This window comes from Podarcis raffonei, chromosome 6, assembly GCF_027172205.1.
Source record: "Podarcis raffonei isolate rPodRaf1 chromosome 6, rPodRaf1.pri, whole genome shotgun sequence".
NCBI classification, from domain to species: domain Eukaryota; kingdom Metazoa; phylum Chordata; class Lepidosauria; order Squamata; family Lacertidae; genus Podarcis; species Podarcis raffonei.
This window is the reverse complement of record NC_070607.1, coordinates 68,773,150-68,791,908: the sequence shown is the minus strand read 5'-3', so window position 1 is coordinate 68,791,908 and position 18,759 is coordinate 68,773,150. Positions and strand designations below refer to the sequence as shown.

The 18,759-nt window shown below is 41.7% G+C and overlaps 2 protein-coding genes across 9 annotated transcripts in view; both read left to right on the top strand.

The window, feature by feature from the left end:
- Positions 1–4,657, top strand: part of LOC128416285 (copine-1-like) — a 51,054-nt gene extending 46,397 nt beyond the window's left edge. For all 8 annotated transcript variants that reach the window (XM_053393827.1, XM_053393830.1, XM_053393829.1 and 5 more), the window contains 8 exons: positions 435–521; positions 605–664; positions 1,055–1,188; positions 1,758–1,812; positions 1,892–1,943; positions 2,427–2,560; positions 3,349–3,585; positions 3,976–4,657. In XM_053393827.1, coding sequence (XP_053249802.1) covers positions 435–521; positions 605–664; positions 1,055–1,188; positions 1,758–1,812; positions 1,892–1,943; positions 2,427–2,560; positions 3,349–3,585; positions 3,976–4,092 — 876 coding nt within the window. In that variant the 3' untranslated portion in view covers positions 4,093–4,657. The remainder of the gene's footprint in view (positions 1–434; positions 522–604; positions 665–1,054; positions 1,189–1,757; positions 1,813–1,891; positions 1,944–2,426; positions 2,561–3,348; positions 3,586–3,975) is intronic.
- A 5,823-nt stretch (positions 4,658–10,480) lies between these two features.
- Positions 10,481–18,759, top strand: part of LOC128416284 (fer-1-like protein 4) — a 62,195-nt gene continuing 53,916 nt past the window's right edge. Inside the window, exons 1-5 of the mRNA XM_053393826.1 lie at positions 10,481–11,195; positions 14,187–14,242; positions 14,858–14,946; positions 16,646–16,745; positions 17,624–17,715. Of these exons, the coding sequence (XP_053249801.1) occupies positions 11,117–11,195; positions 14,187–14,242; positions 14,858–14,946; positions 16,646–16,745; positions 17,624–17,715 (416 nt within the window). The 5' untranslated portion in view covers positions 10,481–11,116. The remainder of the gene's footprint in view (positions 11,196–14,186; positions 14,243–14,857; positions 14,947–16,645; positions 16,746–17,623; positions 17,716–18,759) is intronic.

Below are 18,759 nucleotides of genomic sequence, written 5' to 3'. Positions count from 1 at the left end.
ACCCTTTACAGTTCCTAGGAAGCAATAGATGTATTTAAAGTCATCTGTGTTCAGCAACCCAAGATATCTAATTTCTGCTTCCTGGTTTACCGCGAGGGGGAAAGGAAGCCAGGTTTGCTATCGCAGCGAACTGGTTGCTGCTTTTTGGAGTTTTTAGGCAGCTTGCAGGCAACGAGTGCCCCAGAGAAGGTCCTGGGGACGACCAGGACATTGAAGGTTCCCGCAGAGGTCAAAAGCGAGCTCCCAACGGGTCTGCATGGTTCCATTTAGTGTCGGGCTGACCCGGCGGTCAAGCTGTGATCACTTGCCAGTATGCATGGCTACCATTATTTTTTCTAATTGGGTCTTGTCCTGTGTATCTTAAAATGTGAACTATGTGGTTTCATTTCATTAACTAGAACAAGTTCCTTTGATGTGTGTTGCTTTCTTTGTAGGTGGAATTTGAGTGTATTCACCCCGAGAAGAAGAGAAAGAAGAAGAGCTATAAAAACTCTGGCATTGTTCGAGTCAAGTCTTGCAAAGTAAGGAGCATTTCATACAGAAGAGTTTGCTATTCTGTGATTGTAGGGTAGAAGTTGTAACAGTTGTGTGCTGTTTTTTTCAGATTGAAATGGAATATTCTTTCCTGGATTACATCATGGGAGGCTGCCAAATTAATTTCACTGTGAGTTGGGTCACCTGTTTACATGCCTTTTCCACCTAATTTAAAACAACTCAAGCATTTATATATTCCTGTGAAAAAGCCATTGCATTAAACTGCAAAAAAACCAGTTTACTAGATCTGTCAGTGAATAAGTCTGCTGCTTGTATATCTGCCAGACTAAACAAAATGAATTCACTGATCTTTCTAATACATAGTCTCCCTGGTTGCATTTTGGGGGAACCTAATGTTTGACCTTTCTTCAGCTGCCTTGAGTTTTTTAGTGATTATTTCAGCAGCATTCTTCACTGGTGTTAGGTATGCTTGAAGTCAACTTCCATGGATGTTGGGCTTTCTTTGGTTGCCTGTTTCTAGAAAGAAATCTTATCTTTGTGTTCTTTGTTATTGTGTCAGGTGGGTGTAGATTTCACCGGCTCCAATGGAGATCCAAAGTCACCAGATTCTCTTCACTATATCAGTCCAAATGGGATAAATGAATACCTGACCGCCATCTGGTGTGTGGGGAACGTGGTACAGGATTATGACACGTATGTTAAAACTATTTTTAGCTGCTCTAGCTGCGAGCGTTAGTAATAAGTGAAATTTAATAGAGTTAAAAGTGATGTATTTGACTGAGTAACTTCAGTCCCTTCAACCTTTATGTATTATGCATCTCCTGCATCTCGGGTTATTGCTGAGAATGGTAATTCAGTGAGAGTTGCAGTAGATTGTTCTTTGTTTTGTTGGTTCCTTCATGAGAGTAAGTGATTGTTTTGCTTTTCTGCTTGCTCATAAAATGACACTGCTGAGTCTCGGTACTTGAGAGCAAGAGCTGTAGACAGTCATGTATAAATGAAAATGATCACTGCTCATGGGATGAGTGTGCATTTTCCCCTGACATTTTAAACTGAAGGAGGAGTCAATTCGATTACAACATTGGCTCCTGGAAGCCTCGTTCGCCTGCACTCTTACTGCTTGCTTCGCTTTTAGCAGTTTTGGTTTCTGAGGTAGCATGCAGTTTCTGCCAGCTTGCAGCAGTGGTAACTATGAATTGTTTTTGTTCAGTTGAAGGTAACATGTCTATCTTTCCTCCTCCTCTACCCCTTACATCTTTCAGTGACAAACTGTTCCCTGCCTTTGGGTTTGGAGCTCAAGTTCCTCCAGACTGGAAGGTGAGTTTCTTAGCTCAAGTGTTTCTTAATTCAAATGCCTTGGTATTTGGCTACATGACTAAGTGTGTCTCTTTCCCAGGTATCCCATGAATTTGCATTGAACTTTAACCCTACAAATCCCTATTGCCAAGGTAAGCATTTAGTAATCTTCATGACCCAGTAATCGAATTTGACAAAGTGTGCATCAGAGAGTATGTTCCATTAAAAATAAAGAACAGGACCAGCAGAGCTTCTAGAGTTTTTGTCAGGACTTTTGTGCATGACTTTTGGTATATTTTCTTTGCCACTCCACCTGTTCTGTAGCCACAGTCCTCTTGGCAGCCAGTGACCACCTCTGCAAGGCTCCAAGAATTATGCTATGTGCTGCAGGCAGTACATGGTTTGCCATCCTCTGAAAATAACTGATTCACACACCCTACAAATGTGGTGAAATTGGGGGAAGGCGTGTCTGCTCAGCTTCAGTTATTGTGCACACATTAGATTGCCATTTCCATTTTGTGACAGAAAGGATAAAAGTTGAATAACTGTGGGAGGGTTTATGGAGAACACTGGGAAATAAGCAGCATACATACACACGAACTATTGCAATAACAATTGGTGTTTCCATTTTTCAGGAATCCAGGGAATTGTGGATGCATATCGCCAGGCACTGCCTCAGATTCGTCTCTATGGTCCAACAAATTTCTCCCCAATTATAAATCATGTTGCCAGGTTTGCTGCTCAGGCAGCACAGCAAAATACTGCTTCTGTGAGTCTGTTTGATTTAATATTTTGGATGTTTTTGTTTTTAAGTGATGGATTGGGGGGGAAAGTCACAAGAGGCATTTATTTAAAGGTGTGCTAGTATTCTTTCATTACTTCACTGTTGTGAAGCCATAGTCTACCATGAAACTTCACATACTGAATGGATTTGTAATCAGGCTCTACCCTCTGAATTCTGTGTTTTCTCTGCAATTCATTCCCATGTGGTAGAGTTAGGACATACTGTACTTCTGTTTGTCTGGTGCTTTCAAGTCATGGGTCCAAGACGCTTTACATTTCTCCCACTGCTTTCCCCGGGAAAACCTGTTTACTGCTGAATCAGAACAAAGTCAATCCACAGAAAACCTGATTGATGTTTGTTCTGATTCAGCAATAAACAACGGGTTTTCCATGAGAAAGCAGTGGGACAAACCTAAAACCTATTGGACCCACAACTTGAAATCACGGGACAAATGGAAGTGTGTGTGAACCCTTGAAGTACTAAAGCCTAGGTTATTAATTCTATCCAAAATAATTTCAAATAAAGCTAACGTGAAATAGCTGGTTTGAGAATTGAACTGGGTTTTTAAAGTTACTTTACTGTATTTTATTGTTTTCAATCCAGTGTTTTTTTTACTCTTTCATGCTTTGCGAAGTTGTGAGACACAGTGTGCTGATCGTTCTTTATAATTGAGCAAACACAGAAGTATAAAAACATCAGCCTTTCAGTCCCTTCCTTAACTCTTGCCTAAGATTTGAAGTCAACCTCTATTGACTAATCTAATTTTCTTGCAGCAATATTTTGTCTTGCTGATAATCACAGATGGGGAGATCACTGATCTGGACCAAACCAGGCAAGCCATTGTCAGTGCCTCCAAGCTGCCCATGTCTATCATTATCATTGGGGTTGGGAGCGCTGAGTTCAAAGCCATGGAATTCCTTGATGGAGACGATGGTGTTCTAAAGTCCTTGTCAGGGGAACCAGCTGCACGAGATATTGTCCAGTTTGTGCCCTTCAGGAGGTTCCAGAATGTAAGTTGAAGAATACCTAACTCTTCCAGAGAGTTATACTTTGTCAGCAGGCAATATTATTTACTTCTTGAAAACTCTTTGGTTCACACATAATGCTACAATGTAGGCAAAACAAGCCAAGTTTCATAATCCAACCACAAACTATAACTTCAGATTGTGGTTTGTTGGCAGTAAACAAATCATAGTGAGGCTGCTGGACACAGTTCACATGTAATGCTAAACCATGGTTTAGTAAACCATAATCCGTTGTTTGACCCAGAATTTCTCATAGCATTGTTTGTACAATTTTTTTTTAAATTAATAATAACAATGTCCAAAGCCAACTATGAAAACCATTCGTTTTCTTGCTCTTGTCGTCACTGATGTTGTCTTGCTCTTTCTTCGTTACAGGCTCCTCGTGAGGCACTTAACCAGTCAGTGTTAGCTGAAGTTCCTAAGCAACTGGTATCCTACTTCAAGATGCTTGGCCTGAATCCCATGAAGATGCCTTCAGAAAAACAGCCATAAAGCACAATACCTTTCATTTACAAGGAAAAGAATACTGCATATAGAGTTTCCAGTGAATTGTCCTTTTCCCTATGTATTACTCTGCATTCAAAACAATATTTCTATACTTTCAACATATATGGGGAATATAATATATTTGCAGACAATATATAGGAATACTAGTGCTCTTGGCAGTTCTTATTAGAAAACTGATGAATGCCTTATGGCCAAATCCATTTGCATTCTGTCTACCTGCCCATGCTGTGCAGCACACAATCCTAGTGAAGAATCTTGGGTTTGTTTGTTTTTTAAAAGTCAAGATCCTAGCTCTTGATTTAAAAGAAAGCTTTTTTAATTTTAATTTTTCTGCTGAAGTCGCAGAACCTGAATGGAGCTTGGGACATGGCTTTCAGAAGGTGGTGAAATCACAAAATGGCTGCTAATGCTTGCTTCTGTCCCTTGCTGATTTATATCCCATTCACATATTATTATTTAATCTGCTCAACCCTTCACTGCATTTTTGAGTCAGTTGTGAAGGTTCATTCATAACAAATTATGAAAACACCAGATACTTGTACTAAAATTATATTTAAAAAAACCTAAAAGGGAAAAAATGGCCAGGTATTCATGCAGCTCACCAAAAAGAATTGTCTTGTGAGTGGTTGCTTCTCTCAGTTTAGAATGTATTTGAAATCTAGCTGCTATAAAGTTTACATATATAGTTATATATTACTTACCATGTATTGCTGGATGGTCTCTTCTGTGTCTAGAAAGAGAAATCATTTTGCATTGATATATACCAAAATCACTGATTGCCTTAATTTCTACTATGCCTTTATGGCATGCCAATGAATTTTTTAGTACTTTATTTACAATGAAACCTTAAGCTTCAGGTCCCAAAATCTATTGCAAATCAAGAGATTCTTGCTTCAAAGGTGCTGTTTACATATAAAAATTCTTTCTCAAGGGCATTTTGGTCAGTGTGTTTCAAACTGGGCTGTGCACTGATATGCAGGGGGAGAGCAAGTGAGATAATTTGTGTTTCTGTCTCTGAATTATCACTTGGGAAAAGGGGTGTGTGTGAATGTACTGTTAAGCAACTGCTGCACTATCTGTCCCAGGTTTATTGCAATATTTACAATCCTGTAGTTTTATTCGTAGCAAAAGCTTGGATGCTTGCTTTAGACAACATTATTTTAGCTGTATTGTTTATAAAATGTATTACATGCTTCCTACAGCTTTTGGATTTAAGCACTTTAAAACATCATATAAAATCTTTATTGGATTTAAGGAAAACAGTATATGGAGAAGTTTAATATTTAATACTACCAACTATTACTAATTACTGTTCCAAAATATAAGAAAATTACATTAGAGTAAAATCCCTGCACAATACCTAAATAGCCTCTTCTTTTCAAACTGCAATTTGATCCATACATAAATTTGATCCTGTATAAATTAGATATACAAATTATAGATGTTTCAATTAGAACTGCAATATTTATCATTTCAACAGCTATGTGAAATGTACACTTAGTTCTCCAGGAACAAAATATACAGTGAATACTACAAGCCTAGGACCTTCCTTTGCTGTTACTTCTGGTGGGTTACATGTGTTCAAGCAGTTTCTAAGAATGAGGTGGTGGATTTCTAAAGTGGGAGAATGGACCGTATCACCAGACTGCATGTACAGTAAGTAGCATTCAATGTTTTTAATGCTTCCTTGCATTTAAAAACAAAAACTAACAAACAAACTTCTTATTGCAGGTAGAAAACTTAGCAGAGATTTCCTTTAAAAAATTATCTGGGGTAACATTTAAAAATGACACCTCCTCCAAGCATTCTGAAATAGTATAATTCCTGTTGCCACCTCAGAATGCTGTTCTGTTGCAGGTATATGCTACACCAGGCTTCCTCAACCTCGGTCCTCCAGATGTTTTTGGCCTACAACTCCCATGATCCCTAGCTAGCAGGACCAGTGGTCAGGGATGATGGGAATTGTTGTCTCAAAGCATCTGGAGGGCCGAGGTTGAGGAAGCCTGTGCTACACTTAAGTAAGTCCTGGAGAATCTGTTACAATTGAAAGTTTTCCATTTTTGAACCTTAAGAAAGATGCTATGTGCAGAAGAATTAAACTCCAATGTGATTACTATTTTCTTCAGTACAGTAAAAGTGATAACGCATTATGATGAAAGCTGCTTGCTTCTTTTTTTTCTGGCCTGTATTAACCACTGCGATACAATGCTTACATTGCTCTACCACTTATTTCTGTCATTCACATTTCCATTTTGCAGATAGTGACTTTTCCAAAGCTAAACAGTGATTTACTGGCTGAACAGGTACTTGTTGAAGTCAAATGCTGGTCTGTACTGGAGTATGTTGAAGTCTGAAATGCTGGTGCCTTTCCTTATGAAAGCTGCCATTCTTTTATAGCAGTCCTGATTTTCTGCAGATGTCAGTGTAGTCAATACTTTTGGTGCCTAGGGCACAACATTGGTTTTTCTCCTGGAGTAACAGGAGAAGCACACACCATTTAACATTCAGAAACATAAATATTCTTAATGAGTTCTGTGGAAAATTGGGAGGTATACCTCTTGCAAATTGAGTTAATAATGCATCTTAGCATCTTGCTCTCCTTTTAGCCAAGTGCTTTTTGAGCAATTGTGATGCTTTGTGGGTAGCTATAGTGTGAGCTGTGTGTTATTTTGCAGTATACTAGTGTGCCCTATTGGCACATAGTTTGGTAATCCCCAATACTATACGCCAGAATATATGTATGACTAGCTCTCCAGATAATGCTGTTTATGGATCTACCCCAGTATTGTTGACTCTGACTTGCAACATCTCTTTAAGGTCTCAGGCAGAGGACTTTCTCATCTGATCCTTTAACTAGAAATTTTGGTGATTGAACCTGGAACCTTCTGCATGCAAAGCAGATGCACTGCTACTAAACTATAGTCCCTTTTAAGACAGTCTTGATTGCAGCCAGAATAAGTTATGCCTTTTGTACATCATGGCTGTAGCAGTCTGGGGGTCTATCAGTTCTTGCTGGTCTGGCAGAATTCAGCTGGCATAACTGGCAGGGCCTTCTCATGGGAGAAATGCTACACACATACTGTTTCACTGGAAATATTATTGGCCAACTTGGAATGACAGCCTGGTTCTTTGGTAGAAAATGGAGTATTTTACCAAAGTAAGCTTTGCTTTTTTGGAAACTATTACATTGATATTCTATTGCACTGCTTGGTTTGGTTGATTAATGCCGAAAAGATTCAGTTCTTCATGTAAGAATTATCATCTTGTGTACCACAAACTCCATTAAAGTTCTTTATCAAACTCAAGGTGTCTTCAGTCTCTGAATTTTAATAAAATTTCACAGGTATAGATAGAAATTGATGTTAAGGCTTCTTTGTTACTTGAAACCCCCATTACTATGTGCAAAGACTCTGTCATTACAAACTGTTAGGTTCTTATTGCAAAGGTTATTGGAGGGAGGGTCGCAGAGCTCCTCAGCACATCACTCTCATATTGACAAACACAGGAGCAAGAATGCCCAAATGGGGGTAATGTCTTTTATGTTGGGCTATGTGTGCTCATGTGTTAATTAAGTCATTCACAAGGTGAGCAGAAGAGAGAGGTGTGACTTCCTTGCATTTAGGTGTGCTGCAAACTAAAAGGGGCACAGTAAGAAGCACATCTGAGCTGAGTGTATGCAGTTATCTGCCCACTAGTGGTGCTAAATTGCTAAGCTTAAAAGTTCCCCAAAATGTGATTTGACTTAGAGCTATTCTCAATGATGGCAAAGCCTGTAACACAGGATCCATGTTCCTCTGGTGCTGTGCACTTGTGACGCATGCAGCTGCCCTCCTACTTGGCTTATACCTCTAGCCTAACGGGGAGTGGTTGGAATGCAGTTACACAGCATATTTGTAGCCTACAGGCACTTCAGTTTCCCCTTTTAATGGTCTTGCCTCCAGTATGTATAGAAGTCCTTATAACCACGTAGTTCCTATTTGGCACAGCACTGGAGAAGTACTGAATCACAATCCTTGCGTCAATCAGGTTGCTTCAAGTTGCACAAGCTCTTTCTGCAGGTAGCATTCGTTACCATTCTTTAAAAAAAAATTATTCCTTGTCAGTATTCAGCAAGCAAGAGTACTAAAATAAAAATCAGTAAAAATAACAATGCAGAGCCAATGTAAACCTGTTACACTGAGGTAGTCTGCAAAGGCGGCAAGATGTGTTGATCATTACCTTAGATGGCTTTAATATGGGATTAGATAAATTCATGGAGGAGACATCTACTATTCAGTCTTGGACTTGAGCTCACCAGGTTGTGATTTCAAACATCACCAAATTATATGAAAAAAAGCAGCTCATGAAATCAGTCCTAAAACTGAAGGTTTTTTGTTGAGAACCCAGATATAAGCAAGTCCTCTGTGCTACCCTGCTTCCCAGTAGGCAGCTGTTTGGCATACACAAAAGTGGCAACTCGTGACATTGCCCTTTTTCTCTCGATCATAAATCACACTCCACACACCCATGAGCTTTGTTTCCAGAAGGTGTAAACACAAGAAAAAGAGAAAATTGCTTTAGGTATTCATTCCATGCCATATATAAATCATCACTGCTTGGCTCCAACAGAGAAAGGGTGGACCGAGGGTTCATGTGCAATATGAAAACACCCTTTGCCTAGATAAATCCCAGTGTGGCACAGCTATGTTTGGGAGGGGGGAGGGGGGAGAAAACCAATTAAATTAAACTTCCGTGAGAGGGAGCCTCATGGCAGATTGATTTTCTCTCTGCTGAGTACTAGCCAGATACATTTCTGACTGTGAACTCACTTTGCAAGACTGGAATCTGGGGTAAGTGGCGTGAGGACACAACAGCCATGCATCGATCCTAGTCCCTCAGACTGGGTGTGCAGAGCTGAGCAGCATGCCTCCTCCCCCCGCCCCGAAAAATGCACCCAGGGCAATCGCTCCAGAAGCGCCCCCCCCATGCTACATCCCTGGTTATGTGTTGGGGTAAAAGAGACCAAGAGGTCAGAAAGACCAAGCCCCTGCTGCAAAGAAGGATCATTCACATATTGATTCCCAGCACATTTTCCCAACTACACTGAGGTACAACCACAAAGCAGGTTCAGTATAGGAAAATGTGTCTGCAGATTTGCAGCTTCTGATCTGATAATTCTTCAGTTTGTTCCTCAGAACAAACAGCAGGGCCAGCCCAAGACATTTGGGCACCTGAGATGAACCACAAAATGGCACCCCCTTCCCTGCCAGGGAATAAAGGGTGAATGAAGTTCTACAACGGAATCTGCTACCTGAGGAGGTTACCTCACCTTCCCTCACAGGTGGGCCAGCCCTTGTGGCTAGAACTAACTAAAATATTGAGAGAGATTAAATGGTCTGAGAAAGAAACAGGACAGAATAATACTGTAAACATGTACATGACAAGGGAATTCATTTTCAAGTTTCTCAGCAAAGGAAGCAAACAGAATCTTGGAACTAAGCAGGAGGCAAGTCACATGTGCTCCACCTATTCTGTCAACAACTAGAAAAGAGGGGAAACACAATATGGACTCTGGGAAGTGTTGTTTATGGCACTCAAGCAGAAATTATGGAACCTCCAAATGTATTTAGCATTGGCGGTGAATTTATGTTATTCATTAGATATTCTAAATATATATGAAGAAATGATACTAATACAGTGGTACCTCTAGTTAAGAACTTAATTCATTCTGGAGGTCCATTCTTAACCTGAAACTGTTCTTAACCTGAGGTACCACTTTAGTTAATGGGGCCTCCCGCTGCCGCCATGCCGCCGCCGTGCGATTCCTGTTCTCATCCTGAGGAAAAGTTCTTAACCCAAGGTACTATTTCTGGGTTAGCGGAGTCTGTAACCTGAGGTACCACTGTATTAGGGTTCTTGCACACTGCTCCAGACCTGAATACATCACTTGAAGTAAATTTGCAGCTTCTGATCTGATTCTTTACCTCCACTGGTTATGTGTAGGGGGCATTATATAGAAGGTCAAGTGGAGAGCTAGATGGGGCCCCAGATATATTGAACAAAGAACTGTGGTGGAGTCAGAGAAAGGCGGCAGGGGGGCGGGGGAGAGAAGTCTAGAGCCCCACAGCAGAATGAGGGCCCCCAAACATAACAGGGCCTGCTTATCATGAAAGGCCCGTCCAGACCGTTGCTTTATTGTGGGTGCATTCTGCTACATGTTGGTGACACAATAGTAATAGATCAGTGGTGAATTTATTCTGTGTTATTAGTTCTGCAACACTTCCCCAGCCCTACTATATAATTACTGTGCAGATGAGCTTTCGTGCAAGAAAAGCGTGGCAAAAATAAACCATGATATTTGTGGTATAAAAAGCAACAAGGTTTTAGCAGAAAGATATGGGACATGCACTGACTGGAAATGAAGCAGTGTGACCACCTCAAAATTTTTGCAGGCATAAGTAGTATTGAAAATGGGATTATGTATGAGCACCTGGATAGCATGAGGAGCACAAATCATGAATGTGTGATAAAAAGTATGGATGAAAGGGTCCAAAGTCTGTGAATAATACACATATCTGAAGAGCCCCCATCCTCAATCAGACCATTAAGTCCAGAGTTTAAAATTACCTCATTGACCCGCTGAGGGGGCAATGGCTGCTGTTCCCCAGCTGGCTGTGACTCATGCTCGCTAAGGCACATGGCTTGTATTAAGGAGAATCAGAGTGGGGGGGGGGATAGAGGGCTGTAGCTAATGCTAGGAATTCAGTCATGTCTTATTAATTTCAGTGGGCCTACTCTGAGAAGCACTAGTACTGAATACAGCCTGGAGTGATTGGTGCCTACCCACTTTGAACGTACTTGCCAATATTGGATAATGTGTGACTTGCAGGTGGGGTCTGGGCAGCCAAACCTGCTTGGTGAGTCCCCAGGCCTGACTCACTGAGTGACGAGACAGGTGGAGCCCTGGACTGTTTAGCAGCCAGCCCTCACGCCTGGTCAGTGCTGAAGCGAGCCAAGCCCTGGCAGCAGCATGGCCCTGAGTGTCAGCGTCAAGAGGGTCACCCACCTGCCAGGGACAGGGGAGCGGCAGGTGCAACTGAATTTCCGAGGTGCGGAGCATGGGGAGGCGCGGGGAAGGAAGTCGGGATGAGGTGGGAAGGAAAGGAAATGCATCCCAGGTTTGGGGAAGGGGGGGAAGGAACTGGTAGCCCAGGAATCTGTTTGCTTTAGCCTGAGGTGATGAAAATGCATCAGGGGGCCAAGATGCAGGTGTGTGGGACTCTGTGCATTGTGTAGAGGTACCACTGCCTTTCCTTTTCAGTTATATGAACATGTCTGTTATGTGAGCTGTGGTCCTGCTTGTTCTGTCATGGAATCTGCTTGTTCATATAACCTTGAAGAAAGTTCTGAAACCGAGGAACTCTTCACACATGATACATTTAAAAAACAACAACACAGATAGCACTCTCTTTTTTGAAAGTGCCTGCATCTGTGTGTACAACATCACATGTAACAAACATACTGGTCTCTGTCTGTTTCACTGCAAGAGTGTGCTATGGGAACTGGCCCCCAATTCAGGGCTTCCCTCAACTGTAATATGTGGTGAAATAGCCATGTGTATGTAAAATACACAGGACTGTATATGCACATATTTAATTTATTACAAGGATGTAATTAGCTGTATAGAAAAATTGTTGTGGGGAGCAGCTCTCTTTAAGAGAAAAAGAAAACCTTTCTCCTCAGTCACACACCTCAAAAGAAACACCTCTTCAATCTTATAACCACTTAGGAGCAAATATTCATCCCCAGTCCTATTTTTCTAGAAAAAGAGGTGCCGGAACTAACCATGAACGCTTCCCTTGTTCTCTTATAATGACAATGGTGCCCACCTGAGAGGTGCCAGAACTGAGTTCTGGTGAATTCCAGCTACGGTATTTTTTAAAAAAATCTAAATTAGCTTTTAAAAAAAGGCCTGTTCGTTCCTCATTTATGTACACATTACTAGAACAAGATGTGGAGGCAGAATTCAGATTGTCCAATCACCTGAATGGACAATATTTTGTACTGGAGATAGGACAGCAAAAAAATATATATAGAAACCCATTCTGCAGTGTTAATCTTAATTGGAGGTTAATTTAATGGAGGTCAGCAAGATATAGGAATTATCAAAGATCCCACTTTTCCTAGAATATTACTTCTTGTGCAGGACAAACCTAATGTATGAAATAACATTCATCTCCAAGTAACTATGCTCTGGCTACAAGGGTTCTTTTAGATCTTTTAGGCAATGCTTCCAGTTATTTGAATTACCCACCTCAGAAACATTTTCACTTCTCTGTCCAAGGAGGGATTTCTTTCTCTTGTAGCTTTTTTTGTCAGTCAGTCATTTCCTCTTTGGTCTCTATTTAAGTCCAGCAACTCACCAGTAGTTGTTGACTCAGTAGCTGATAACAGCCTAGTATCCTTTGTGTACATTCCATTCCACTGCAATGAAATATTTGCTAAAGGAAAGAGGTGTTCCCATCTGCTTGTTAAAAAGTGGCAGTGAATTATCAGGTCATGTCTTAGTTATGGTGATAATCCATGTGCTAAGCTTTGTTTCCTTTGAACAACCAAGAAACCCAGATAGGTGAACAGTTTTTTCCTTTAAATTAAAACAAAAAATTATGATAATTTCATCTAGCAACCTGTCTCCCTCCCCTGTGTCACACTCTCTATAATCCCAGAAATCCTTGTGCCCTGGTTCCCCCTTATTTAGAGCATTCATGTCATACAACAACTTCTAATAATATGCAGAGGCTTCCGCTCTGCATATCCAGGGATAATTCCTCTTATGCTAAAAGAAAGTTATTTGTGTATGTTAAGTTGTGGGCGAACATATCAGACGACACAGCAATTCTTCCAAAGCAGCTCTTTATTTGTAAGCTGGAACAGAACTGAACTGAGGAGCTCAGTCAGCCTGCTTATATAGAGCTCCAGAACAATGTAACTGTTGCCATTTTCTAAAACTATCCAATCACTGAACGTCACTTTCGATCCTTCATTTGCATACAAACTATCCAATCACTGAACGTCACTTTTGATCTTTCATTTGCATAACTATTTACAGTATCCCCCTGCTGGCCCAGGGTGAGAACTTCAGTACATAACAGTGTACAAAAGTCCAGTATGACAGTGAATTAAAAGCTCACACCACCGAATGCAAGCTAGAGTTTTGCTTTCAGTTCTGGGGAAAGCTTCTAAAGTCACCATTATTTAGTCTTCCTCCTTGCATGTATTCTACCATGGCTAGGGGGGGGGGGGACTTAGAAAATTTTGTTATCTATACAGTAATGAGGGTACTAACAGTACCGGTAATTAGAATGCTTGACTTAGATCAGGAATACCCAGCTTCAAATCCCCATTCAGCCACAAAGCTTCATGGGTGATACTGGGCCAGACACATACTCTCAGCCCCGGAACCCATCACAGCATTGTTGTGTGGATAAAATGCAAGGGGGCATACACAATAGCAAGGATAACATTTCTGTTTCTTTTAAATAACAACAGTGGGATGATGAAGTCTGAGACATCACCTGTGCATATCCCTTCAGACAACTGGTTTCCAAAACACTCTTTAGATAGCAATTGGCTTTAGGTGTGCTATTGTGATTAAGTCTGGTATATACCTCAAAAAGACACAGGTGGCTTTATCAAAGGTGTCAGTGCTCTGAGTTCTCCCTGCACAGCAGCATGGGAAGTCCTATCAGGGAGGCCTTACCAGGTAACTCAAGTGCAAGGCAAAGGGTGACCAGGAATGTTTTCTGAGGTGTGGTGCTTTTCTAGGCAAAATTATTTGGATCTCTGTTTTCTAAACACATGCTAGTAGCAGCATGCTAAGGCTAGAGAGAAGCTTCTGTTAGTATCAGATTCATTGAAGTACAACACTCATTGTTCCTGACTGTTGGTCAGTCATACTACCTGGGGCTGATGGGAGCTGGAGTCCAACAAGATCTGGAGGGCCAGAGGTTCCTCATCCCTTCCATAGGCATCTGGGTTGGCTGTTGTGAGAACGGGTTCACCACTATTCTAGAATGACAAACTCTGCATTTTGTTCTAAGGTTTTACTCAGAAGACAAAGAAGATACACTGTGGCCAGGAAGTAGTCTTTGGAGAGGTAAGGAAGCATTCCATTGTGCTCAAAGAGGATTGAGTTTTCAGTTATGACACATTAGCATATGCTCCCAAAGTGTTTGTGGACAAGCGCCTTCACACTTGACATGTCTACCACAGCAAAATAGTGTCTCCAGGCTGATGTATAGTGTGAAGCATCATGATCTGGCTGAAGGCATGCTTATGCTCTTAGCCACCGAATCTCATTCTGCCCCACAGTCTACTTTTATTAAATCATAGTGTTATAATTTCCCCAGTATATTAAGTTAGGTTATTAAGCAATAAGAGAAAGTGATGACAAGCCTTCTCTTACCATTGTTTAATGTGTGAAGTTCTGTGACTCAAAAGATGTGATGACTGCCTTACTCTCATGTGTTCTTTTAAGATACCCCATACCTTGGTACCCATCTAACTATATATGACAGCCCTCACCATCCTCCAGATGTTTCGGATGACTTGCCTCAACAACATGGCTGGGGCTGGTGGGAGTTATAGTCCAAAATATCTGGAGGGCACCAGGTTGGTGAAGGCTGATATATGCTATGAAGAACTGGGGAGTGGGCTCTTCAGGAGCTGCAGGAGCCCACCATGAATTCTGCTGCTCATCTTTTCATTTTAGCTTTTTCGCTGGCCACACTATGGAAAGCTGATTATGGAAGAGATGCTGATTGTTAAAGTTTACAACTGCAGTAAGGTATTCAGTAATAGGTAAGTTCATATTTATTTCAAGCGGGTGACTATGAGGCACTAGCTAGATTTAGGCTTAGGGCAACAAGCCTGGCTGATGTCACCAATGTATGTGTCCATTTCACAAATTTCACAGAAATCAACACATGCCTCCATTGGGAAGGTCTTGTTGCTGTACTTTGCCTCAGGCAAATTGTGTTCTTTATGACTTTATGACCTTCCAGTGGACTCTGGATGGCACAACTGGGTTAAGTGGATTTAAAATATATGCCCTTGGCTTAAATATCAACAGAATTAAATTTTGGTGATTTGGATGCAGGAGTATTGCGAGTTGTCTAAATCAGAGCTCAGCTGAAGCAGATGGTGGGTTCTAAACTGACCTGATGAATCCCTAATCCATATCCACCCTCTTCTTTGCCTACAGCCAAATACTTATGCTTTGACACATACAGGCAGCCACCCCAGAGAGGTCAAATGTCAATATGGGATCACATTTTGTGAAGTCACCAGGGTGTGGGAGGTGCAATGGCAGGTACATAAGTGGACATTGTTGAGAAACATTGCCACTGAACAATTGCAAGGCAATCAAGTTGTGCGAGCATTAGAGCTGGTTAAGATTGCAAACACTACTCCTTTGCTTGTACAAATGGCAACCATTTTGAGCAGGGGTTCTGTTCCTTGTCCCCCCTCCCCATGCATCAACAGAGCATGCATAAGCCTGCCCTGCCCTGCCCCATAACAGCCCGTAACGCCCCACCCACTGCACCCTATTCTGCCTCCCATTCTGCCCTCTTCCAGGACAAAAGGACCCAGAGGTCAATGGTCACGTGTCAATTGGATGCGTGTAAAATGGCCGCTGCCTGAATTCAACACCCACCAGTGCACAGCAAAAGAAGAAGAAGAAGAAGAAGAGTTTGGATTTGATATCCCGCCTTTCACTCCCTTTAAGGAGTCTCAAAGCGGCTAACATTCTCCTTTCCCTTCCTCCCCCACAACAAACACTCTGTGGGGTGAGTGGGGCTGAGAGACTTCAAAGAAGTGTGACTGGCCCAAGGTCACCCAGCAGCTGCATGTGGAGGAGCGGAGACGCGAACCCGGTTCCCCAGATTAGGAGTCTACTGCTCTTAACCACTTAACCACTTAACCACTGCTCTTAACCACTACACCACACTGGCACAAAAGGTGCATTCCTAGGGGGTCCATTATAAGCAGGGGAGAAGAAGGGCTCACGTGGTAGTCTAACCTTTCTCCTGTCCCAGTACGTCAACTCAGACACCTTTAAACATTCCAAAACAGCAAGAGAAACATGGGAGGAGGTGGTAAAGGGACTGGAGAAGCAGTGGCACAGGTGCAGGAGACTCAAGTGCTTTTAACCTGTTAAAGATATATCCATGATCTCTTGGCTGATACCTGGGTACCCTAACGGTCATATGTATATACATGCCTGCCTGCACACAAAGAAATGTAGTCTTCCTCAGTCTTTTCAATGGGTAGAATAGGAATAGTCAGATGTTGCTGGACTGCTGAGCTCCACATCCCTGATTCCCTGACTATTGGTCATGCTGGATGGGGTTGATGTCCAATAGCATCTGGAGGGTACCGCACTGGCTACCCATGATGCAGAATTACCAGCTCACACCGATATGTTTCTATTCATGTCTCATCATCCCCCAGCATACTTTAGTACTCTGTTTCAACATTGCTTATTCTTTCATTGTAGATTACTTGGTTCCTTAGTTATAAGCCTTCAGCACTTAGTAACATCTGGACGACTAAACATCAGAGAGGCTCTGGTTGACAAAAACCACAGCATCACAGGTGTAAGTAGTTTGACTATCATCAGAATACTGGGATACTTGCATGGGTGTAGCCAAGGGTGGGGCTGGGGGGGCAACTGCACCCCCCCAGTTCAAGTAAAACAATAGAAATACTTAACTGACCAATCACATCAGTTCTGCCCCCTAACAAAAGTTCTGCCCCCCCCCAATAAAAATCCTGGCTATGCCCAGGGACACTTGAAAAGCACCAGTGAGCTGGCTTTTGAGTGCCACAGCTAACTTGACAAAGCACTTAATACGTGTTAGGCTCCTATTTCCTCGAAAGAGATCCTACATGAGTTATGGAAGATTCTTTCTGCAGACATCTTCCATTGCTAACATGCTTAGATTTTGGTTTTAGGCATGCACAAAAAATGGTCCATTTATTATATGTTTAATTCCGCCATTCCTCCAAAGAGCTCAGAACAGCATACATGGTCCCTACCTCACAACTGTCCTGCGAGGTGGGTTAGGCTGAGATACTAGGCCTCCACTTAATTTAGCTCACTGTTATTTTTTACTTACTTTTGTATGTGCATTTATTATATTCTCTTCTGTTTTAAAATATTCTTACATATTTCATGCATGCATTTATCCATACCCAATACTTGTTTTATGGGGGGGGATGCAGGGGGATGCATACTCCTAAATATTTTGTGAATCTTTGTACTTTTGTCCATTTACTGTATTTATTTTTCCTTATTTGATCTGTAAAATGGTGTTTTTCTTGAGTCAAAATGAGAGTACCCCTAAACATTTTTTTAAAGAAAAAAACACTGTCCATACCAATTTACATCCTGTATTTCAGGGCAAAAAAACCTCCCCAAGCCAGCTGCCTTATAACAGTTGTGGTCTTCCTATGGTTCGCCTTTCCCATATAGATATATATTGAACTAGATCTGCGATACCAGCCTCCTGATGGAGCCGCAGGAACATGGGCTGAAGAAGATTTTGTCTATCAGATGAAAGACAGGTACTGGATATAATGTGAGAAGAAAATTACACTGGGCAGAAGGTAGGACTAGGCAGAAGTGTCCTTCCACTCAGGAAACCTAGCTCAGTCAGCCTCCTCCCAGTTACCAAACAGGTGGGCAGGATCCCTACCAACAGCTGGCAGAATCCCAAAATGGGTGTTCCAAGGGCTGAGAAAGGCTAGAGCTGGACTGAGCTTGCCTGGGAGCCAGTTTATAGCCGGAAAGATGGCATCCACTTTGATCATCCTCCCCATATTTGCTGAAACCAGCAGGGTTACAAATGTGGGAGTGGTTCCACTGCTCCACAAAGTCCCATCAGTGGGAGGGGGGAGTTTAGATTATACCCTTAGTTTTAAAGCACAGACTTAGATGTCTGCTATTCAATCAGCATTCCTACAGATATGTCTCCACCGTACTCTCCCCTGTTAGGAGATTTCAAAGCATTTCTACAACAAGCACAGAAATGTAAGATCAGCAAAGATAAGATTTCAGCACATACAGGGCTCATGCAAGTGCAAATTGAATGACTAGCCCCAGGCAATGTGGGTTTTGAGGCATGAAAGAGAAATTGTCACAGTTAAGCATATTATTCATAATGTTGCTTTGGAAGTAATTGCACCAGAACTGGCCTCTCTCAACCACTAATCTGAGGGGTTCTGATTGCCATCAGAATCACTCTGTTGGTATGAAATGTTAGGCCAAGAGAGACTGCAACCCATTAAGAAGATTCACCAGTCAGTGCAGCCAACATTGATATCATTCACTCACTCAGGTTTTCCAGAGAGTGGAGACAAAACAATTGCATTCCAGGGTTTTCACTGTTGACATCCTTTCTTTTTAAATATCTTGTTTATGACGCCCCTGTCCCAACTGGGAAATAGACTAGAGCAACCGTTTAAACTGTGTGTGTACTCATAGTCATTATTCAGCTTCTAGTTAACTGCAGAAATTTAAACCCTCAGCAGGGATAAAGGGCCCTATTATGGAAATAACCCAAGAAAGGTTAAATTGGATAGAGAGCTATTTTCTGCAGTCGGTGCATG